This window comes from Bactrocera oleae, chromosome 2, assembly GCF_042242935.1.
Source record: "Bactrocera oleae isolate idBacOlea1 chromosome 2, idBacOlea1, whole genome shotgun sequence".
In the NCBI taxonomy this organism is placed as follows: Eukaryota; Metazoa; Arthropoda; class Insecta; order Diptera; family Tephritidae; genus Bactrocera; species Bactrocera oleae.
In genome coordinates, this window is record NC_091536.1 from 79257114 (window position 1) to 79280723 (window position 23610).

A 23610-nucleotide genomic window follows, 5' to 3' on the forward strand; every position below is an offset into this window, starting at 1 on the left:
AATTAACGACATGTTGTCGGAGCAACTATGGGAAGAACGAAACGTATGCCACCCACCCTGCAAGCCGACTCTCACTTAAATCACCGATCAATTACCCGAGAGCGCCAGCGGTGATTTCTGTTAAAGTTTCTAAGAATTTCTTAAAGCCGAATTGACGTTGTCTTAAATTTGAGCGAGTAGACGATAACTGACTTTCATAGAATTTTTTAGCCGAAATGCGAATTGCTTCGTTATTGCAAAGGTTTATATTAAAAGTAGAGAGATTTGGTACTTTTAAGTGGATGCGTCAGAAATTAAGTGCCATGCAATCTAGTTAAATTACGGTATAGCAGTTGTGATTTCTATTTTACGAAGCTTCTTTCGGTAATATCCAAATACCCAACAAAAGCACATTGAGTTTGCGGTTTTTAATTTGTGTGAATTCATACGATATACTAATTTTTACTTATTATGTGCTCTCTAAATAAGTCGAGATCAAGTCGAGACAAATTTTACAGTTACTACCAGTTTTTGGCACGAATTCATCCACAAATCCTGGAAGTGCACATTTTGCACAGGTTTGCGTGTGTGCTTTTGTGTGTCGCATGTAAATCCCCTGAAAACTTTTCTTCAATAGTATAACAATGCAAATTTCACGTCTTCACCCTTTCAAGAGCAGGTGACCAAGTAGAGATTTACTCGTCAGTACTTGTGTTTGACACAGATCCACATGCATAATTGTAAATGAGTAATTGAGAGCCAATTTTGAATAAAATATATTCTCCCAGTGTTGGAAATCTTAAAGCCAAACAAATATTTTCAACGAACGCTCTTAGTCACTAGCACTCATGAGAAGTATTTACATAAAAGTTAAAATCAATCTAGCAAAACAGTCATAACTTGGTATTTTAAACAAAATTTATTTATAGACAATATAAAAAAGTTGTAAGTCATTGTTATTGTTGATATTTTAACTTAGAAAACATACACGCGTTTACAGATTTTGTACCAGGGTAGGACACCTTGCGAAAGCAAGTCGGAGGAGATGAGCTCATAAACCTGCATTTAAAAACGAAGACTTGAAAATTATAGAAATTGCGAATAAGAAAGTTACCTTTCCTGTCTCCAAAGAAAACCGGCGTCACTGCTTATAATTACTATGAAAGTTTGACACATTGCTTTGGTTATGACGTGGTGTGTCGCTCTTAGTCCCTAGCATACTGTGACCCTAAACATTCAGACCTTTTTAACCGAAATACGCCGCGGTCAGCTAGGAGGCAAAAAGAGAGTAATATCCATAACCACCAAGCTTTAAAGCCTCATATTTTTTCTATGAACATCCAGATGTGTATATATGTATAAATATCAACCGTATCAATTGAGAGTGGGTCTGGAATTTGGGAGTATCATCAAGTGGTCTTAACTTTACAAAACTAACTGAAACGCGTTCGGGTTCGGGTTCAAGTTCGTTCATCCTTTCTACCTTTATGGTTAAGCATTTTGTAATGTGTGTATGTATAAGTTTCCTTGTAAGTAAAATTCAATATATATTCAATTTATTTAATTTGAGTTTGTAGTACAAAATTTAAGAAGCGTTTATCACTAATTTTAGGAAGAGATTCTTAATTTAAGTTTCAGATATATTTTTAGTTGTATTTGCAAAAACACTTAAATTTCCCAACACTGTCGGCAGCGCACTGCAACCTGCTAGCACCGGCTGCAGCGCCGGCGGTTCACGTAATTGAGAGTGAGCGCTTAGAAGAGCGCCGATCTACACTGCCGCTTTCAGCTCACTATATAAGTGCGACTTGAGTCGTTGCCAATCTCAAACGCAAAGCAGGCTCGATCATCTGTCAACACAACAGATTCCAAAGTCAGAGCTAGCACAACTCATAAGTTACAATTGGCACTAACTAAGTTTAGTTCTGATCGGAACGTGTAGTGATCGTAACGAAATTCCGCGTGCCAACAATGAGAGTTTAAGAACATAACAAATTACAAAAGTTGTGTCGCAAGGAAACTTATACTTGTGATATACTAGCAGGCACATAAGTGAATATGACATAAATGCCAATTAAATTAAGAAATTGCAGACAATAACAGTATTCGTAGTAGCGCGTCTAAACAAAAAATCCCCTTTAAGTGTGAACTCACGTTTTATTAACAAGAATCGAAGATATTTGCACATTTACATACATACAGACACTCGTATGTGCTTGTCTCATAAATTTCGAAGAAATTGAATAAGTGAAATACAACAAAGGGAAATGCATTTTAACAAGATTTTTGGACTGCTTTTAGTTGCCACTTTGCTGCAGGCGGCGAGCGGACGTAAGTTTCCATACAAATTCTATATAACATACATATGTACATATGAACGTACATTTGTAGTGTTTAGTGTAAAGCTAATAGCTAGTAAACGTTATTGAACATAATCACTTACAAACTGCATTAAAAAAATTATAATAAATATTAAAAGTTTTGCATTCGAGAAACCTGTCAATGTTGCAGCTAACGAATTTCTCTTCTACTTTCACGCTCAATACAACGCTCATGCACACACACACACGCACACAAACCGGCACTCGACGAACCCGTCGCTGCTAATATCTGGGCAAACAATAATCAAAACAAACATATATATAAATAACCACAGAATCTTATTATTCCTGTTTGACACCCTATAACACATACGGACGCTGCATGCCGATCAAAAGATGTGGCTTCTTTCAGAAACTCTTCGCTCAGTACGGCCTCTCACTGCCACAAAACTATGCAGCGGATATACTGAGGGCACGTTGTCAAGGTGGACCGGAGGTATGTATAAATACCTACAGTAGTTATTTGTCAAGAGTCGAGAGACTTTACCTGTTGGAACATTATGTGGTAACTCGGTGCTTCTTTTGAAATCGCGCATTCGTGACTTTCTGCTATGAATTGACTTCTATTAGCTCATGCAATAACAACAGTAAAACAAGGAAACCACATTGATATAATTTAAGATTCCTGTACTTTTGGTTATGTGCCATTAGGGGGTTACATGGGTTTCCTCGAGCAAAAAACGGCCTATTTTCAATATTTTTTTTTCATATTAATAATAAAATATTTTACTCAAACTTTTTATTATTTCAAAGATACATATAGGAAAATATTAAAAACTCGCCATTCCGCGTTGACAGCAGAACTTCTTACAGGATCATCATAAGTATAAAGTAAAAAATACGTGTTTTAATTAACACCATACACTAGGTATTGGACGAAGGAAAAAAAAACAACAAAAATTTTTTTTGGTGAACATTTCTTGACGTTCAAGACCTTGTAAATTATATCTCGAAGAACTGTGTAAAGTTTCATTAAAATCAGTTGAGTAGTTCGCACGAAAGCTTGACAACCGTTTTTGTAAACACATCTTCGAAAAAAGCGCGTTTAAAGTTTTAAGTGAATATGTACATATACATTAGAAATTAAATAAGGCAATAAAGAAAAAACATTTTTTTTAAAAGCCGTAAAACCCAGGTAACCTCTTAAGTCGAAACAATGGGAGGAGAAGGAATCAGCTGAAAACGACTTTTTGATATGGATAAAAATGTTTCAGTGTAGCGAAAACAGTTATAATTTAAAAGTACTTTGTAAGAATATAAAAATAGAATAACGAAAAACCGCAAGACATTTTATTATATTTTACATATATTCCAACATAAAGGAGAATTAAAAAAGTATTGTTTTAAACCTCTATCTTTCGTAACTTACGCTACTGATACTCGTAAATGTAGCGACTTATGTGGACAGCGATACTAATTGCTGTTAATCTTTAAAATTCATGCAAGCATTGTGCATTTCCTTGAAATTCCATTCTCTGCTGATAAGAATTTTATATGGAAATTAATTTAATTTTTTTATTTTAATGGAAGCTTAGTATCACAGCCATAAAGTTAAGTATTGAACTAATAATAGCTGCTTAGAATAAGCTATTTTTGTAGCAAGCTTGTGGTGAGGTCTAAAACTAGAATGTAAGGTCTTAAAAAGTTTTACGAAAGCAACTATAAAATTACCAAAATTACATCTCTAATTGCGCGAGTACAGCTGCTTGACAACAGCATACCTGCAAGTAATTGCACTTTACGAGAGAATATCATCTAGCTTTCGCTATTATCGAATACTATCAACGCTTATTATAATATAATAGGTAGAACAGTCAAAATAAATAAATTGCTCATTTTAAATTTTTCGTAAGTTTTCGGTGATTTTTTCAAAACACGCTTGCAGCTATGTGCACACACCTTAAAATGTAATGTATTAAGGTTTCAACAATTACCGAAAAAATAGTGGCATTCCCATAAATTCTAGGAAGAACCGCGTTTTTACAGTTTTTGCTACATTAGTTCGCCAGTTAGACAATTTTTGTTCTTTTTTGTGTGCAAGTAAATTTGTCTTTTTCTATAACTTTATATACTCTGAATGATATTTATACATTTGCAAAACCCGTTTCTACTTGAATTTAATTCGAAACGAAATGCAAATATGTTTTTTAAAATTTATTGTAACTTTAATTTAATAAGCGTGCGCGTTTCAGGCGAATATGAAAAAAGCGCATATTACTTGCGTTGCGATTAATTTTTAAGCGGAAAAAGCGAAAATAAAACAGCAACAAAATTTGAATATATGTATGTACATATGCAGATTGAATTGGCTCGTGTGTAATAATTGACCTGCGTTTGAACTCTCGGCAAATATTATTTGTTTTATGAATGAAATGGAGTTTCAATGTTGAAACATCGTCTTTTAATAACTGGTATTTTTAATTAGAAATTAAGACACACACACACACAGATATTTATAAGTAAACAAATATACCAGCTGTTTTTAAGTTGATTGCCTAGATATTAAATTGAATATTTTTCAAGTTCAAGTTCAAGTTTTCATTTGAAACGATGCAACGTAATTGTTTACGCAGTTTTAACATTAGGATATCTATTATATAAAAATAAGTCGGGTTTTCCTTCCTGACGCTATAACTCCAGAACGCACGAACCGGTTTTGTATTCGTTGGAAAGGTCTCGGGCTCCGTGAGGTTTATAGCAAAGAAAATTCAGGAAATATTTTAACAGAAAGGCGGGAAAATCTTTTTTCACTACAGCGCCATCTCTGATACATAGCATGTACTACAAACCAATATTTTAAGTAGATGGCGCCGGTGCGTGATACATTGTTTGACAGCTACTCATTGTTCTCTGCTCAATTAATTTTATGTGACAAACCGGTATTGTGTTCACTGTGAAATTGTGAAAAATAAGTTATTCGTTCATTACAATTGGAACTAACATTTCAATTGGAAACCATCAAATCAATCACGTGTATTGTGCAAATTTTTATTCAATTTCAACAACAGGCATTTGTCTTTAAGGTGGTAAGTTGAACTGTATAAATTATGTGGAGCGTGCATTTGAGGTTAAATTCACCACTCTATCCATAGCCCAAAATGCCTAGAGGACGACGTGCCAACATCGGCCGCCGCACAAGCATGCAAGCCAGCAACACGTGTGATTGAGACAACGCGTGAGCACACGAAGATCATTGGCATCATACAATCGCTTGGCATTCCAATCTGATCCCACTGCGAACTACAGTGATGATGCAAACTTAGATATTGGACCAATGACGACTATATGCCGATATTGCAATGCGTTAAAGTTCAAAAGAGAAACGGCTGGATTGTGCTGCGCAAGTGGAAAAGTCAAACTGGATCCATTACTTACACCACCACAGCCACTGAAACCATTGTTCGATGGAAGTGATCCCGATTCAATTACAGATACAAGGACAAATATATCATTTGCATGGTTCAATGGTGCCAACACCAGATGAACCGCATAAATTTCTGCAAATATATTTCATTTCGTCGATGGTCGATCAGCTGAATGAGCGGTGCAATATACAGGGAACACAACAGTTAAAGAGACGAATTATTGAACAGTTGCAAGCATTTTTTCACGCTAATAATGCTGTGGTTAATATGTTCAAAACAGCATTGGAACGAATGCCATCGGATACGCACAAATTTGTCAAAATGCTGATTGTACCCCAACAGGTAAACATGTGCGAAGATTCAATGCACCCACCGTTAATGATGTTGCTGCAATTATTGTTGACAGGCAGACGTTGCCAGTAATTCCCCGTGGAACGGCTGCAGATGAATTGAATGCTTGCCTGAAGGCATCACCTTTATGGACCACTAATATGAGAGTTCAACTTCAAAATGATCGAATTGCTGCACAATTTTCCAAACAATTGTTAGCTGTTGGAAATGGAAAAGTCAGAGTTGATGCGACATCTGGATTAATTACTCTTACCAACGACTTTTGCCGATTTGTAGACTCTCAATTAGCTATTTTTGAAAATGTTTTCCAAACCATTAGTGCGAATTATCAGAATTATGCTTGGTTAAGTCAACGAGCAATTCTTGCCGCAAAGAATAATGATGCACAGGCACTGAGTTTCACCATTCAATCAAAAATTGCTGGCGATTTGGTGACATACAATTCCGTTGATTCCATAACAAATCCCGATGATGTAGTAAATTATCCAACGGAGTTTTTGAACTCTCTGGAATTACCAGGATTTCCACCATATAACTTGCAACTCAAAGTTGGTACAGTTATTATGATATTGCGTAATTTGAATCCGCCGCGACTTTGCAACGGTACTCGATTTTCGGTAAAAAGACTTATGCCGAATTTGATTGAAGCAACCATTATTAACGGAAAGTACGCAGGTGAAAATGTATATATTTCGACTGATCTTCCGTTTGACTTCAAACGATTGCAATTTCCAGTTCGCCTTGCGTTCGCAATGACAATTAACAAGTCGCATGGCCAATCGCTTAGTGTTTGCGGGATAAATTTAGAAAATCATTGTTTTTCACATGGGCAGTTATACGTTGCGTGTTCACGAGTTGGGAAACCATCCGCTTTGTTTGTGTTAACGTCAGACCAAAAAACAAAAAATGTGGTTTTCCAAAGAGCACTTCAATGAAACGGATAATTTGCGGACACGTATAACGCTTCGATTCAGTTTTTACTTTGGATCCACTTTCATTTACTTAGAGAAGTTCAACTAAATAACACTTCATTTTTCATTTCAAATGAAATAAAATTTTTCCTTTCCAAATATAAAACAAAAAAAAAATGTTCTTCATCTTTTAATCACCAAACGAAATATTACATAAAACAAAGCCATCTGGTGGCGAAACGGGGTTCGCCAGGTTTGCTAGTGTACATATATGTTTATAATAAATAAATCAAAATTTGTGCGGACTGCCGAGGATATTACAAGTGGCAAATGCATTGTGAATCCCAGTTTAATTTGATTAAGAGATAAACATATTTAACTAAAGAAGACTAACGGCAAAACTCTCTTTTTACAATATAAAGCAGGGTTCCAAATGGTCTTGAGGCGGTAAGGGGTGTGCACTACAAGATATCAAGTCAGCTAAATGATATTCGGTGTACAAAATACTCAGTGATAATCTTAGAAAGCCAACCAGAAGTTATGAACTCTTATATTAGGTTAATGGAGGCTAGTGAAAATATTGCCTAGATTTTGTCAATTTCTGGCATCATGACATACTCGTATTATTACCAGGGCTGTAAACCGGTTTTGAACCGAACTGGTTTCGAACCGAACCGGCTCTTTTTACTGGCCTTGAATCAACCCACGAACCAAACCGCTTTTGTTTTAAAATGCGAAAACCGCGACGCAAAAAATGCTTCGGTTCGGTTGGGTACAAAATGAAAATCTGCAATAAGCATTTTTGTGTTGAATATTATACGACATGCTTAAAAATAATGCTACCAAAAATTTGCTTGAATGCAACGCGATGAGATGTAATTTTTCACTGTTAAATCAAATAATAGCGAGTGTTCTTGCGTGTTCACAGAAGTGATTACTTTGTAGATATTTTTGAAATGTGTGTGAATCCAGTACATAAGAGTTTTATTTTGACAAAAATTACTATACAAATAGGTCAATACATTGCAAATTTGAAATGAAAGGAAAACATAAAGGCAAATTGGCGAAAGACAAACAAAGAAAGCACGCCGATATTTCAGAGAAGATTGTTGTCAGAATTTCGAAGAAGAATTTACAGAAGCACTCTGCATTTAAGTTTCTTTCATTGACAGTCTACATTTTGTCATGCTACATACTTGTATATATACTTGTATGTATATTACAATACTTATTGGTTTCTTCTTTGTAATCAACGCAGAAAAGTTTTATGTACATATGTATATACGTATGGGTTTTTTCATATCAACCGCAGTTCAGAGATACTCATAAGGCGGTTCTTGAACCGGTATAAGTATTTTCTGAGTGGTTTGAACCACTGAACCGGACCGCATCGATTTTTGTAGTGGTTTGCAGCCCTAATTATTATCAAATAAATATGATCTCTGAGTTTCATTAAGATAACTCACACAGTCACATAAATGTATATGCAGAAGTTCGAAAATATCTAGATTAGATATTTAAGGGTGAGGGGAAGTATTGACCCGATTTGACTAATTTTTGAGACAAGGGCACATTATTATCTCACAGTTTGTTCGATATATTCTGTAAAACTAAAGCCAAGACACTATAAATACGCTGTGGTACACATATTTATTTTATATCAGGAGGCTTGAACAGTTTTGTTCCGATTTCGACAATTTTTGGACATGAGACACTACTAGTCCAACCTTTTATTTCGATAACTTCATTGGTGTTTGATTTATATATTGTAAAGTGAAATGATTATGATCCTTATTAGTATGGCATTAATAACTGTGATATATGGGAAGAAGGTTTGGTTGTAAGATAATATTATGCGCCTAATTTCATTCAAATTGGTCTAGTTGTGGCTGAAATAGAGGTTTTTACTTAAAGGTGGGCGGTGCCAAGCCCATTGTCAATTTTTTACACTCTTACCTTGGTAGTGAAATTTAATTCTACTGACGTATGTCTTTTAAAGTATTTAGAGAGTTATTGCCCTATTAGAGTTATCAACATAACAGTTATATACGGAGTGGGCGTGGTTATCTTCCGATTTCAGCAGGTTAGGTTGATATAGCTTAAGCCTACATTAAAATCATAAGGGAGTGGAACCATGGACACTTTAAACAATTTCTGAATAATAATTTAGAACATAGTTATTTTGTGGATGTGACAATGGTCAGATTACGCCCATCTGTCCAACCAACCTTATCATGTTATCATGTTTACTAAGTTTCATCAAGACATCTTATTACTGCAAAGATATTTATATATTTTTATAAATTTGAGCTATATTTCTTACATAATAAAACCTGGCCCGATATCTTTGCATTTATGGCTTTCAGATACATATCTGTTGCGATGACAATCTCACCCCAACTACCCCAGCCACACCTCCAACGAAACCTACGCTAACAAATGGCGGCGGTGTGAGCTCCACCAACTATCTTGGGTCAATGGATCCAGCAGGCTTAAGTAAATTGCGTGAACAAAAATGTGGCAACGCTGGCGGTGAGCGTGTATCTCATGGCGAAAATGTCGATCTGTATGAATTCCCGTGGATGGCGCTTCTGATTTATGACTCCGTTCAGGACCCTTACAAATGTGGTGGATCATTAATAACAGATAATTTTGTTTTAACTGCCGCACACTGCATGGTAGGCGTGGAAGGTCGAATGTAAGTTAAATATACCATAATTTTATGAATATATGTAAACGGTATTGTCTCCTTTAAGAATTGGTGTTCGTTTGGGAGAGCATGATTTATCCGAGCCTGAAGACTGTATAATAGTGAAGTCACGAAGGCTTTGTGCTCCACCGGTTGAAGACGTAGGTGTGGAAAAGACGATTCCCCATCCGAATTTCAGCAATGCACGCAAAACCAATGATGTCGCTTTGGTCAAACTGAACCGTTCGGTGAGATTTCAAAGTAAGTTAAACCAAGAATGTCCCCGAATCTTTTTCATTCCTTGAGAACGTAAACACAACTGAATTATTTTTTACCAACAGGACACATCAAGCCCATTTGCTTGCCCATCATCCCTGAAGCGGCGGAAATACCCATAGATAGACGCTTCTTCATAGCAGGTTGGGGTGGCACAGAGAACGGCCAGACGTCGAATATCATGCAAAAAGCTTTGGTTCCGTTTAAAACTCGCATGGAATGCCAATACATATTTCGGCGGACGCCCATCAATGAAAATCATCTCTGCGCCGGTGGTGATGGACGCATCGACACTTGCAAAGGGGACTCTGGTGGGCCACTCTTCTATTTAGCGCCATATAGCGGATCTCAGAAATCCCTACGCTATGTCCAATACGGTGTTGTCTCCTTCGGTGGCACGGAGTGTGGCGGCGACAGAAATTCCCCGGGTATTTATGCGAATGTGACAAACTTTATGCCGTGGATAACCAGAAATATTGCCCAAAATTTAAATTAATTGCGGAAATATTTGTACTTGTACGATATTGTTGTATTATCTTCAAGACGTTAACACTTTTAAGCCATATTTTTTATTCTTATTTATGTAATATCTATTTATATTTTATATGTATGAATATAAAAACTCAATAATATTAGGTTATATAAGTATGAAGTGCCTTAAAACTAGCCCCATGTTGGAGCTACAAACAAATAAACAAGACTCAATTTTTTATAATTTATAACCATAATCGTTTTCATTTTTCAAGGCGGGTCAAAACTTAATTACCATATTATCTTAAACATATGTATGTATATATGAAAAGTTCTTCCGATTTTGAAGTCATAAAATAGTGGGGTGGATTGTCGTTCCGCACCGAACAAGTGGAGTCGCCCTTCTCTGAAGAAAAATGAAAAAACCGCGGTCCAAAACAATTGCTTAAATAAACAATTAACACCGTTGGGTTTTTAAACACTTGAAAAGACTACTCGTATAATACATATCAAAAGAAATGAAGCTAACACTTCACACTACAAAACTTAAACCGTTACCACAACAGTTGAGTCTACGTAATCGACACGGACTCTGGGATCTTTAGTCTTGGTATCTTGTATTATTTTCTTTCGTATTGAAATTTGGTCAACTTTTGTTGAAAAAAAACAGGGCAAATTCGACTCAGAGCTAAGATTTTTTATTTGAGAAATTCAGTATTTTCTCATCTCTCTTCTGAACTTATATATTTTTTTAAAATTACTGTCCACGACTAAATATGTTACGACATAAGGTTAATATTCTTGTAGGTAGTATAGAAAATATAAAACAATTACAAATTGTAATATGCTTGATTAGTTGCAATGAATATCTAAAAGCGGCTGAAACGCAAATATTCTTTTAGCTTGACGCTTAACCCGCAACCATAACACATTAAGGGTCAATAAATCAGTTCAGTCCTAGATCGTTATCAAACGCTTTCACTCAAAGCCGAACAAAAGATGATGAACAAACAAACGGTTAGGAACACAAAGGTTTTTATACGAATAAAATACTAAAATGTGAGAAAACATTTGTCACTTTACCGTTACACATATGCATATATAAATACTTATATACATACTCATCTGTATATAAAAATATATATACTATGTATATATATAGTACCTATAAAAGGAGCACGAAGAGATTTAGACATTATGCAATTGTGTGATGTACGCTGAGTACTGCACGTAGTTACTATAACGGATAATGGCGAATTCGCTGCGTTTATTTCTAAAATGGTGTGTAAAATAATCAAAAATACATTCCATAAATAAAAAGGATGTAATATAGTTTAATTATAATTTCAAAGTTCATTCATGCTTGTGTCTTCATACTACACCCTGCCGTTTCTGGTGAAACTCTGTGTCGGACTTGTTAATAACTATTTCGCCACATCCGTATCCTTCAATATGGACACACTTTTGTAAGTATTATGTTATTATATATTATGATTTTTTATGAAAACACACCACTTTTCAAAGCATCAACTGGAACACCTCCTTTCCGGCCATAACCGTTTGTGAGATCTATAATGGCGAAAAAATTTGGGACATGAGTGAGCAATATTTCGGCACGGATCACGATCTGCAAATGGACGATTTTGTCGGTGAAGTGGTCTTCTTCCGTGGCACTTGTGCAACATGTGATAAGTGCGACTATATGAAGTGCCCGCAGAATTTCACCGAGCTCTTGTCCCACGTGTGTATGAGTAACAATTTACTTGGCAAATTGATATTAATTTTTTTTTGTAGTTTCGCGGTAAATGCGCACAGTTGTTACTTCATTGTAGATATAAAAACCAATACTTCAATTGTTGCGACGAATTTCTGCCGATACACACCGAATATGGCATTTGCTTTGCGTTCAATTCGAATCAAGCACGGTAGGTAAACAACAATAATATATAAGCGGTGTTCGATACACCAAGATTTGGAGAGTAGCGAATCGAATAGACAACTGTGTGAACTATAGCCAGGGGTAATGTGAATAAGTGGATACTTTTGTAGTCGTTTTGTTTATTTTTTTCGTTGCGAAATTAGACACTGGCTAGAACGAATGTTAAGCTAGTTCCTGGGCCTTCCGTTAGATGACCTCGACGACAACGAATCTAGAATTTATCACCCAAACGGGGATAAGATAATCGTTAAAACAACAACAACAACAACAATGTTAAGCTAGTGCTTAGGTCACTTATTATAATATATGCGTTGACCAATATTTGGTAGAATGAGTATTACTTATTTATATTGCTTACCTTTGAATTTTCGATTGACACCTTTAGAGAACTTTAAAAATTCACATACCTTTTACATTACGAGTCCTTCATATTCCTATATGTAAACATATTTTTTCGCGTTACATCCATTGCAGTAAAAGCGCACAAATGCAATTCGCCAGTAGTCGTGAAACCGGCCCTGGCATATTGACATTTGAAGTCTCTGCCGACATTCAGCTGCATATACATCCATCCATCGATATACCACTTCCCTACTTCGAGAGTACGATTCGTGAAACTGTGTTGCTTGGCAGCACCAAAGAGATCATCATCAATGTCATGGAGGTGTATAACCATCCCAGTGTCTATCAACTCACGCTAGATCAGCGTCGGTGCCGCTTCAGTAATGAACACACAGATTGGGGACTTGAAGTGGGCCTCTATGAGTTCTATAGTTTTTCAACTTGTATTGTAGAGTGCGGTCTGAAAGCGCAGCTGGAACATTGTAATTGCAGCAGCCATTTTCTAGCACCCGCAATGCAATGTAAGTCACATAACAGGCTGAATGAATATTCTATATGCTTACTACTTTTATTGCAGCGCAAAGTGGATCTGTGCCTATGTGCGATTATCGCGGCTTGAGTTGTCTCACAAAATATTATGAAGATATACAGCTGGAGCGCAAATCGTGTAATTGTATGAGTTCATGCGATGAACCTGAATACAATATCGTTTATAGTTCGCCGGATGGGTGAGTCTTATACTTACATACACAAACCATATATGTATGTATATAACAACTGCACAAAGAAGTCATTCAATATGTGTTTATTTAACTGAACGTAGCGAGAGTGAAAGTGATATGGAGGTGTCACAGGTGCATATCGCACTAATTGAACTGCCGACACAACGTTATATTCGACGCGTCACCAAGGCACCACTCGACTTGTTAAGTGAGTACACACGGAAAAGTATAGCTTGGCGAAAAACTTATAAAAATATGAAGGAAGTATTGTACAATACATTAAATTTATATTTTTTTCCTAGTTTCGGTTGGTGGCATAGCTGGGCTTTTCTTTAACGTCTCCATTGTTCGACTCATTGAAGCGATATTTTTAATCAAAGAGTATAACTGGTATGGTTTATGGAGCAGAATAGGAGTGTATTTATGGACAATGTTTCGCTCAATGTTAAATAAATGTTTTCTTAAGTAATTGCTCTTTTCACCTCACTCTTTATTTTAGAAGTTTCAACATAGCGCTAATATATTTCGCAATTCCATTAACACACAAGTATGTGCATAAGTATGTATACACAAAACGGCCATAATGCTATGTTTATAAATTAATATCTACAAGAGGCACACCTAATGTGTAAAAAAGGATAATTTTTAGAAATTTAGAAATCATCAGAACATTTGGCTCCGACTAAAATCGCTGCATCTGTAACACAAAAACTAGCATGCCACTTTTAAAAGTGTAACCTATCGTAATAAATAAAAAATAATAATGTTTAATTCCACAATAAGTGTGCCCCTTAAAACAAGAAAATTAAATTGTTATATAATTCACCAAATAATAGCTTTAAGTTATTTATACGTTGTAAAATAAATGTTTATTGAGCGTTAAACTATACTTTCTATATAATTGATGGATTACAACTTTTCTGATTGGTTTCACCCATCATCCTGTGCGAATATGTTTGAATACATATATATATTGTCTTTAAACCTTTTATTTCAAGGATGAATAATAAAAATTGAATGTATATGTACTAAATTATCTGAAATCATTTTAAAACTAAATGCGCATTGTATTACAAAAATTTCATCTAAAGCACCACATTATTAAGTATTACTTTATACACATTAACATTTTTCAAATTCATTGAGTTCCACATAGTCTGTCTATTTTCACATTAATGTCATGTCTAGTATAAGTATCAAACTAAACATCATAGTTCGTGGAATTTAAATTGTTAATTATCAATGCTGTTATTAAGATTTTAGCCCTAAATAGTGTATTTACACTTAACAAAAATATATTGTGCGTTTTTACTTCGGTCATGTCCCATTCTCTCTTAACTCATACTCATTTTTTGTGTTTGTAACATGGGTGTATACGATGCTGAGCCTTCTTTTTGTGGTAACGGAGACACAAATTGTAGGAATGTTTCAAAATATGATGGCAAATACACGAAGCTGGAGAATATCACCAAACCAAGTGTTAGAATTACAAAACTATCTGTAAAAAGAAGAAATTATTAATTGTTTGTATGACGGGCTAAAATCCATGTAAGCATATTTTTGAATGTTGGTATATAAATAAGTGTAGAGATATGATCGGTGACCTTTGCGCTACTGAACCTTCACATACATAACCGACGTGGTTATTTGGATCCTTTCGTCTAATGTAATGTTGAAACTTGTAGCAGTAGACAATATCTACGCTCACCACACTTCAGAGAAATTATTCATCAAATATTTGATTTCTAATCTGCTTGTTTTAATACAGTAATGCTGTAGGTACTCCTTTAATTTACAACTTTTATCTGAAAATTATCTCTTTATTTAAGTAGTGGGAATCAACATTTAGATAATTCTTATCAAGCCTTCGCTTGAATTTGATTTCGCTTATAATTTTTACTCAATTTGATTTGTAATTTACTACGTCTACTTACTTATTAGTTTCTTTTCCCATGGCTCAAACATATAAATGCAAGTAACCAATTCGTATTGCATGTAAAGACTCAATAAAATATTCTTGAAGAACTTCAGCATTTTTGCAACTTAGCTCAATATTATTAAAGTTGAATTGGTTGTCTTCTGACGGTGGTCACCTTCTCATAATATCGTGTATAAGAACGGTATATATATTTCCCAGCGTTCCTAATTGTAGTCACTACTTTATTATTTACTTTTTCCTAACTCAAAGATTTTACAAGCAAATTTAATTTGACATTCAGCTGACGTCAAATGTTGTTATCAGATGTGGAGCTGCCACATAACCAGTCGATTTTTATTGTACCACAAGTTGAGGAATTACAGAGAGGAAGATGAAAGAAAATATTGAAGATCTAAAACACATTATAAATACTATAATTTACTATTTATAAAATTTGCAATATATGTGAATTTTTTAATTGGAGTTCTAGAATAATTACTGCAAAAAACTCTCATAAGAATATACAAGATTATTTCATGAAAATATTCATATTTTAAGAGCGGGTTAGTACCAGGGTGGCAAATAATACTTACAAATTATTAAGTTAACATATGAATAAATTTTTTTGCATTTTGTAATACTGAAAATCTTAATTAAAAATAATGTTCTAATTTCGAATCCAAATACTTTAAAAGTTTTTAATCGCAAAAAGCATATTTTAAATTAAAATTGACACGCTCAACTGACGAACATGGTTTAAACTAAAATAATAATTTTTCCGTTTTGTTACACGGAATGCCACTCAAGTTTCATATATCCTAATATACATTTCCTTAATTATTTTAAATATATATATATTTTGTAAAGAAGCGGCCACGCTCCCGCTTCAATTGACCTCAAGAACCATAAATATACTCATACATATATACATATATTAGAAACTCATATGAAATTCGTGTAATCTATCAAAAATATCTTGTAAAAGGATTTCGAATCAAAAACCTTAGTTGTTATATATGGAAATATTTTAGAGTATATTGTAATACCGCCAAAAACTCAACTACCATAAAATGCTTAATGAAGAAGATAATATTCTTTTTTATTTTATTCATTGCTTTTTACAAATTTATTTATAAAAGTAATAAAAGTTCTACAGTTCAAAATCGAAGAAATTATTAAAGAATAATTACTTATGCCAAACATCATTTACAAAAACGAATGTATAATCAATATAAATAATGGCTAACTAAAGCTTATAACTTCTAATTAAATATTTCATTGCAGCCTAGTTGTGAAACAATATATATCTAACAAACCTAATTAAATATGGAAGCATGAAAAAATTTAAACAAAATCAAATAAAAATAATTTTTAAATGTTACAAATTATTATAATGTATGTGGGAATTTTTGTGTTCGCCCAAAATATATTCCTCCTTATTTACTATATTTTTTATAAGCGTTAATATTTACACACTGTTTTTCATTAAGTTTAAATATATTTACAACCAACTTAACTTAAGTATTTTTTTTTTGTTGTAAATTTTTTATATTTCCTAAAGTATAGCTTAATACAAATGTCTTTTGTAGGTTAGAATTACATATTTACCTATTCATTTGTTATTTGTTATTGTTTTATTCTTAATATCACACACTGTAGGATTTTTAAACTCAACATTATATGCACTAAACTAACGGCTTATTAGACATTTTTATATTTTTTCAATAACTCTACATTTTTTTTATTTCTAAGCTTAACTTGCGATTTAATTTAATTATACTACTTATAAGTTCAACTATTGCATATTGCTAGTTTCGAGTTAAATATTTATTTTTATAAAAATGTTTCAAACCAGTCCTAATTCATAAACAATTTATTAAGTAAACTTTCGGTCGAATGTTGTCGTTTTTACTGTTACTACCAGCAGCGTATAGCCAAATAAAAAAAAATCCTCTCGATCTGCCTTTGTTGCGCCTGACGCATATCCACTTTCTTCATTGCAATATTTTGTAAGGGTCCGAAAGGTGGAACATATTTAAACCTACACTTTGCTAGTTAATTCGGTAGATATTCTGAGATCATTGGCTCAAATGCACGATGGCTCCTCTACGGCCACTTCGATCATGTACTACACCACCACGGTGAGCACGTCCGATTCTTCGTTGGCGGACGGTGGCATTGTCTTACAATTGATTGATCTCTTTCCAAAATCTTTTCGCGGACTATCCAGTGAACCGACGGTGTTTTTCTTCATATCAGAATTGGGTGTTTTGTGCAGCAATATTTGCGAATTGCGCTTTTGAACGTGGGCGTGGTGAAGTTCAGTCTTACTCGCCGTATTGGTTCTACTGCCGGTCGCACTCACTTCCAGCTCGCAGTCGAAATTCGATTCGCCACAATTAGCTGGATAAAGTGGTTGTGAGCGATGCAGCGCTGAGGTGGAAGCGGCTACAAGTGACGATACCGTCGCTAGCTCTGGTGATGGATTGAGGCTAAGTTCCATGCCATTGGTGCGCCCTAAAGAAGTGGTCGAACCTTTGAGCGGATTTGTGTAGCGACGCAGATTTTCTTCATTTTGAAGATTATTCGATTTCTCCTCTTCGTGACGCGAGACATCCATTGAAGGTGTAAGATTGATGCCCGACGTAGAGCGCGGGTGTAACCGTTGGCGCCACATAAGTGTTATAAATACGGCACAACCGATTAGCACAATGAAAATACCGCACAGAATGCCAATTAGTAAGCTGCTATGATTGCCCTCCGCAACGAGTGCGGTTTCTACCTTGACCTCTAGTATGGAGACCAAAGGCGCGAATTTAGCATTCCGCAACTCTTTGCGGCGTTGTAAGCTGTTAATCTGACGAGAGGAGAGCAGCTCGCCGAGTAGGCCGACTGTGATTGGCAATTGCGGATCTGCTAACCTGGTTGACGACTAAAGTAAAAACAAATATGTATTTAAACTACTGAACCGCCATTACCTTCACTTAACCCTAGTACTTACCACAGTCATTTCGATGGTGTCATTTGTGCCCATTTTCAGATCGCAAATTATAATAAGCATAGCGTCGTTGTTGTCGCGCTGCGATTTCACCAGCTTTGAAGCCAGTAGAAAGCGTATCACCGAACAAAGTCCTTCAACGGAAGATCCCTCGCCAACTTGTTGCAAATCGAGCAGTATAGTAAGACGTGCGCAGTTCTCATTCAATATCGCTTGGTTTGGCCAACACTCGGGCTTGGCAGGTAGGCGAGGCGGAGCTACACGACGCGATGGCTCTAATGCCCGACAGTCACCACGAACTGCACAGGGCGGAGAGAGACACGCCTCATTCACTGTTGGTACGCACACTTCGTGTTGTTTGCACACACCCGACAAATTTGAAGATTTCGTAGCTGCAGCGACCTTGAAGCAATTCGGTAAACCACACCAGAGATTCGTGCAACGCGATGTACCATTCTCGCAGATACAGGCATTGCAGTACTCGTCGGTACTGCCAGCAAGGGCCAGTTCCAGCCAGTCGCCTTGAGTCTGATTCAAAGCATGATAGGGCGAGAGTGTGTTGGTAGAGTTTATACAAGCAGACTTAGGATCAGAAAGCACTGGAACGAAAAAGAAAACATATTTTTGGAACTTTCTTTTTAAGTTTCGTTTAGTTCTTGACGTACAAATTTCACAACGTAATCCATGTCGACCCGGAGGGCAAATACAAGAAAAGCCACCAATACCATCAATACAAGTGGCACCGCCCAAGCAAGGCTGCGGCGAACACTCATTCACATTGATGCGACAATCCGGTCCGGAAAAGCCCTGTGCACACAAACACCGGAACCAACCGGTGCCTGATTCACAAGTTCCACCATTGTGACACGGCTGTCCGCTACATTGGTCGATGGGTTCATCGCAGAATATCCCATGCCATCCGGGCGTACAACGACATTGAGATTGCAGGCCTTTCTCGGTTGAACTAGGAAGGCAGGTGCCACCATTTTGGCACTGACCGCCATAACACTCATTGGCACGTTCCGAGCAACGTTTTCCTGTAGAGGAGAAGTAAGATAAATCAGATCAGTTGAGGGTAAAATTTTATAATTTTTTAAGTCTACAGAATTGACTAGGTTTTTAGACTGCGAACGGCAAATTCTTAAAGTATTAAGTTCAATAAACCTAAATAATAATACGAGTTTATGTTGAGTTAGAGAAAATATTCCGAATCTTAGAACAAAATATCTTTGAACGGGTTTAAAAAAATTAAACGAGTTTATTGAAATCTCTCGATATTTGGAACGTAAAATATAGCGGAATGAGTTGGCTTACACTCTCAAGATATCAAAGCACCATTTTTGACATATCGTGCATGAATAGTTAGGTATGCTCAAGCTCTGTGACTTCCGATCGAGCTCACAGTCGATCGATACATCGTTAGACAAAGCGATGAAAACGATGACATAATTGAATTGTTTCCTCATTCACAACTAATTTAATGTCCGGTATGAAATTGTCAGCTGACGAACTTTATTAACTATAAATTAGCGAGTTAGCTCGTTAAAATTGTTGCCACTCGAAACATGATCCCCAGTGAGGCCAAATTACATCAAACATATTTACATGCTTAAGTATTGACAGTTAATTGCCGTCAGCAAATACACTGACTTAAACGCATGACATCTACTAGTAGCCATCTATAGAGCCGAATGCTTACTCTCCGTCTCCTTGGTCAATATTAAATGCAGAAATTATTTTCCAGCCAGTGTAAATTTAGCTTGTTCGCAGGCAATTGAACAAATTCTTTAAATTATTTCTCAGGGCTATATCCTAACTAACTTTTCGACACCATCGCACTTTGTATGCACGTAAGTTGACCACTGGCCAGCTCATTTGGTGCCATCTCAATTGGCATACACTTGTACGTACAGAACATTTGCAAACACCGCATCGAATGAATGTACGAACATGCACGCATGCGCCGTAGTCTCCTGTCTCGATATGCATGTGTATCAGCGCTACAAATCGGCGTACAAGAAACGAAATGCAATTTATTACTTCACTGTCACATCCTGCCACCACCGCTACTGCTTGCTGCCGCTTGCGGTTGCTGCAACTTAGGATGCGCGTTTGTTGACTCTGAACTCCTGTGAGTTAAGAGGCAAGCGGTTGCCAACGCCACCAACACCAAACGGCAGCAAACAACAACAATCAGCAACAGGCTAGCAGGCAGGCAATGCGGCGATTCCAACACGAAACGGCAATTGGAAACGCGATCTTTGCGTTTCGTATTAATTCGCTTTCAAGTATAACACAACCAAACAAGACAACGGATTTGTAAGCGAGCGCATGCGCTCCTAAGCTGCTGAGTTGCGGAGCAGGCGTGTTGAGTTAGTGCGGGCGAAGCAGCAGAAAGTGAACGCGCAGTGCTCTAAGGACGGACAGATCTCCACACACACACACACACACACTGGCATGCACTGACTGAGAGACAAAACGATATGAGGTTAAATGAATCCGGCGGCGAATGATCCCACCATCAGATAAAAACACTTCACACACGATTAGGAAATTTTAATTAAAATATTTTGTATTTCTGTATTTCTTTATTTGTTGTTGTTTGGTTTTTCGCTTGGTTTGATTTTTGCAAGGTGAGGATTTCGGTCGAAAATCGTACACCGATCAGCACAATATTAAGCACATGTGAATGTGCAGGAGTATGTGTATCGAAAGCAGCGTCTGCAGCGGTGCAAATGTAAGTGGCAGCAAGGAAATGGTCGCTAGGAAATTAGGTCGGAGTTTGGCACACGCAACATTTTAATTTTGAATTCCACTAATATTATGTAGTATTAGACTTTCAGGGGTGTTGTGGAATCCAAGACAGATTTGCGTAGTTGTCAGAATTGAAAACCAATTCTGATTTTCAATGATGTCACAGAATCTGATTGGATTTTCGTCTTTTAAAACACATGCTAAACCAATATTCGAATCAGCTGTTTACTATTGTGACAAAACTTGCAAATAAATAAATTTGGAAACGTTTGATAAATTTGAAATGCTGAAAGAAGTCTACTCTATTTGCAATGAGCTCCGCTATTTTAGCTTTTATTTTATTGGAAGAAAAAAAAACAACGAAATAATTAAAAGGAAGATATTAAAGGATCACAGTAGTCCAATTGATGTACCAGGGGAGTCGAATGTGTAACTTGGCCTACATATACTTGTATGTTTGTATATATTATTTCTTTACAGATTTATATCACATTATCGACTGAATAAAGACGCATGTGGGTGTTAAATTACATTTGTTACGTTTTGTAAATCCTCTTAAAATATCTGGATTTTGTTCCACAAACTGAGTAATTATGACATTTTTTGTTTTATTCTTATATTTTACCCTATCGAAATAACGATAAAGTAAATCGTAACAAAATACAAATTATTTAAATAACTTACAATTCAAATCTGTCAGCGAATACCCTCTTGCTTTGTTTCTGATAACAAAACCGATAAAATTGGTTTCCGTGACACCCAAAACCGATAAAATTTCTGTTTCGAACGTCAAACCAATGATATCTGAATTCAAGACACCTACTACATTTTCTTATCGGTTTCAATTCTGATTCCGACAACTATCAGATTCTGCAACACCCCTGTTTATTTTCAGTATAAGGTTCGAATTACGAATTACTGGTAATGATAGAATTTCTAATGAGGATATTGGCCGCCTTTGACTGGAAATTGATGTTATACGTTCATTCTGAAGAACGGTATTAGACCGATATATTTAAACCAGGCCGCATTTGACTGGAAATTGATGTTATACGTTCATTCTGAAGAACGGTATTAGACCGATATATTTAAGCCAGGCAAGTCCAAAAATGTTTTGAAAATGGTTTTTTTTACAACAGTAGCTAAAATTTGAAGAAGTTTGAATTCCTTTGCCTTGGATGTCTCTTGTGCTCTAATTTCCATCGTGGCGAAGGGAGTTGTCCATCCACCTTAGACGATAACTTCGAACAAGTTAAAGAAACGGTGCTTGAAAATCGTCGTATTGGCATCAGGGACATAACAGAAGGTCTCAACATCAGTTATGAATCGAGTCAACACGTTTAGTTTAAATGAGTTAGTTTCCAAAAATGAGCCGAAGCCCAAAAAAACGACGTCAAAGTCGGTCAAAAATCATGATGATGCTTAACGTTTTCTTTGATTAACGTGCTGTGGTTCACCATTAGTTCGTTCCACTACTGAGCCGTTTCGAGTCGTCTGCGTGAAGCAATTCGTCGTAAACAACCGGACTTGTGGACAGAAAATGCATGAGCTTTTCATCACGCTAATGCGCGTCACATTCTAGCACACTTGTGACAGACTTTTTAACCAAACACGAAACGAGAGATGTCACTCAGCCACTGTATTCGCCAGATTTGGTTTCCAGTGACTTTTTTCTGTTTACAATTCTCTACAAAACTAAATTATTTTCAAATTTTTGTTCACATCATCATTTAGTGGCAACAAATTGTTTTAAAGAATATAACTTTTTATTCAAATAAAGGTAAAAATTAATTAAAAAGTTTAGATTCATATTTAGAAGTGAAATGTATAGCCTTTATTCGCCAATGGCTTCAATATCAATTAACAAACACATTAATTCAAATTATTTCCCACAACTATTGCTAATTAATTAAGCGTGAACGCGTTAATCACTGCGCATAATCTAGATCATTTGCATAATCGATTTAAGAGCGTTCTCTGGCAAAGCTCAGTTAAAATAATATTATTTTAAATTGTTATTTATCATACTTATAGTGAAATAGTCGCCTAATTATACAGGCAATCGCGTGTGACACAAATATACAATATTATAAATTGCGACCTTTCACTTTCGATTAATCAAACCTTCGATTTTCTTCAGCTGAGTTCGTCGCTTAAGTCTTTAAGCTCAAGTGTCGACGCTCACATGAAGCGAATATGAGAAATTATTAGGTTTTTACTTCGATCGAATTGCGATTTGTTGGAACCCGCCAATACATTTTCATTAAGTTACACTTGCCACAAATAAAACAAAAACCAAAAGTGCATTTCTCGCGAATGCCAGCTCATTAATGCCACCACTTCGTAGTAAAGTTTCAACTCTCCTTTCCCTCCCACACCGTCCTATCGCTGACTTATTTATTTGCTTACCTGTCCAACCAGAAATGCATTCACATGTGAAGTCACCGTCGCCGTCCAGGCAAATTCCACCATTTCGACAAGGATTTGGCGAGCACTCATTTAGATCTGCAAGTA

At 36.0% G+C, this 23610-nt stretch overlaps 4 protein-coding genes and 1 long non-coding RNA gene across 5 annotated transcripts in view; 3 read left to right on the forward strand and 2 right to left on the reverse strand.

The window, feature by feature from the left end:
* Positions 1 to 1790: 1790 nt before the first annotated feature.
* On the forward strand, positions 1791 to 10674 carry LOC106615175 (serine protease grass). The gene is made up of 5 exons (XM_014231269.3): positions 1791 to 2310; positions 2636 to 2796; positions 9354 to 9685; positions 9744 to 9937; positions 10018 to 10674. Exons 1-5 carry the CDS (start codon positions 2247 to 2249, stop codon positions 10446 to 10448), a joined length of 1182 nt encoding a protein of 393 aa, XP_014086744.2. The 5' UTR covers positions 1791 to 2246; the 3' UTR covers positions 10449 to 10674.
* On the forward strand, positions 5235 to 6215 carry LOC138855786 (uncharacterized). The gene is made up of 2 exons (XR_011394874.1): positions 5235 to 5386; positions 5453 to 6215. It is a non-coding gene; the product is annotated as an uncharacterized lncRNA (long non-coding RNA).
* Positions 10675 to 11630: 956 nt separating the features above from the next.
* On the forward strand, positions 11631 to 14257 carry ppk31 (pickpocket 31). Its single transcript, XM_070105772.1, has 9 exons — positions 11631 to 11704; positions 11776 to 11889; positions 11948 to 12164; positions 12218 to 12348; positions 12837 to 13225; positions 13282 to 13432; positions 13528 to 13634; positions 13729 to 13870; positions 13926 to 14257. The coding sequence occupies exons 1-9, from the start codon at positions 11673 to 11675 to the stop codon at positions 14008 to 14010; spliced, it is 1368 nt and encodes a 455-aa protein (XP_069961873.1). The 5' UTR covers positions 11631 to 11672; the 3' UTR covers positions 14011 to 14257.
* A 12-nt stretch (positions 14258 to 14269) lies between these two features.
* LOC106615174 (serine palmitoyltransferase small subunit A) lies at positions 14270 to 15641 on the reverse strand. The gene is made up of 2 exons (XM_014231268.3): positions 15361 to 15641; positions 14270 to 14924 (listed from the first exon to the last, which is right to left on the reverse strand). The coding sequence occupies exons 1-2, from the start codon at positions 15458 to 15460 to the stop codon at positions 14761 to 14763; spliced, it is 264 nt and encodes an 87-aa protein (XP_014086743.1). The 5' UTR covers positions 15461 to 15641; the 3' UTR covers positions 14270 to 14760.
* Positions 15642 to 16499: 858 nt separating this feature from the next.
* The window catches only part of Ser (protein serrate), an 80147-nt gene continuing 73036 nt past the window's right edge, over positions 16500 to 23610 (reverse strand). The window contains exons 14-17 of the mRNA XM_036369407.2: positions 23506 to 23601; positions 19008 to 19379; positions 18346 to 18941; positions 16500 to 18276 (exon numbers count right to left, since the gene is read on the reverse strand). Coding sequence (XP_036225300.2) covers positions 17473 to 18276; positions 18346 to 18941; positions 19008 to 19379; positions 23506 to 23601 — 1868 coding nt within the window. The 3' untranslated portion in view covers positions 16500 to 17472. The remainder of the gene's footprint in view (positions 18277 to 18345; positions 18942 to 19007; positions 19380 to 23505; positions 23602 to 23610) is intronic.

Coding starts and splice junctions, on each gene's coding strand:
- LOC106615175 (XM_014231269.3), top strand. CDS start 2,247: ATGCATTTTAACAAGATTTTTGGACTGCTTTTAGTTGCCACTTTGCTG. Junction 2,311..2,635: donor GCTGCAGGCGGCGAGCGGAC/GTAAGTTTCCAT, acceptor AAATAACCACAG/AATCTTATTATTCCTGTTTG. Junction 9,686..9,743: donor GTAGGCGTGGAAGGTCGAAT/GTAAGTTAAATA, acceptor GTCTCCTTTAAG/AATTGGTGTTCGTTTGGGAG.
- ppk31 (XM_070105772.1), top strand. CDS start 11,673: ATGGCGAATTCGCTGCGTTTATTTCTAAAATG. Junction 12,165..12,217: donor TCACCGAGCTCTTGTCCCAC/GTGTGTATGAGT, acceptor TTTTTTTTGTAG/TTTCGCGGTAAATGCGCACA. Junction 13,871..13,925: donor TGGACAATGTTTCGCTCAAT/GTTAAATAAATG, acceptor TCTTTATTTTAG/AAGTTTCAACATAGCGCTAA.
- LOC106615174 (XM_014231268.3), bottom strand. CDS start 15,460: ATGCTGAAGTTCTTCAAGAATATTTTATTGAGTCTTTACATGCAATAC. Junction 14,925..15,360: donor ATGGGAAAAGAAACTAATAA/GTAAGTAGACGT, acceptor TTCTTTTTACAG/ATAGTTTTGTAATTCTAACA.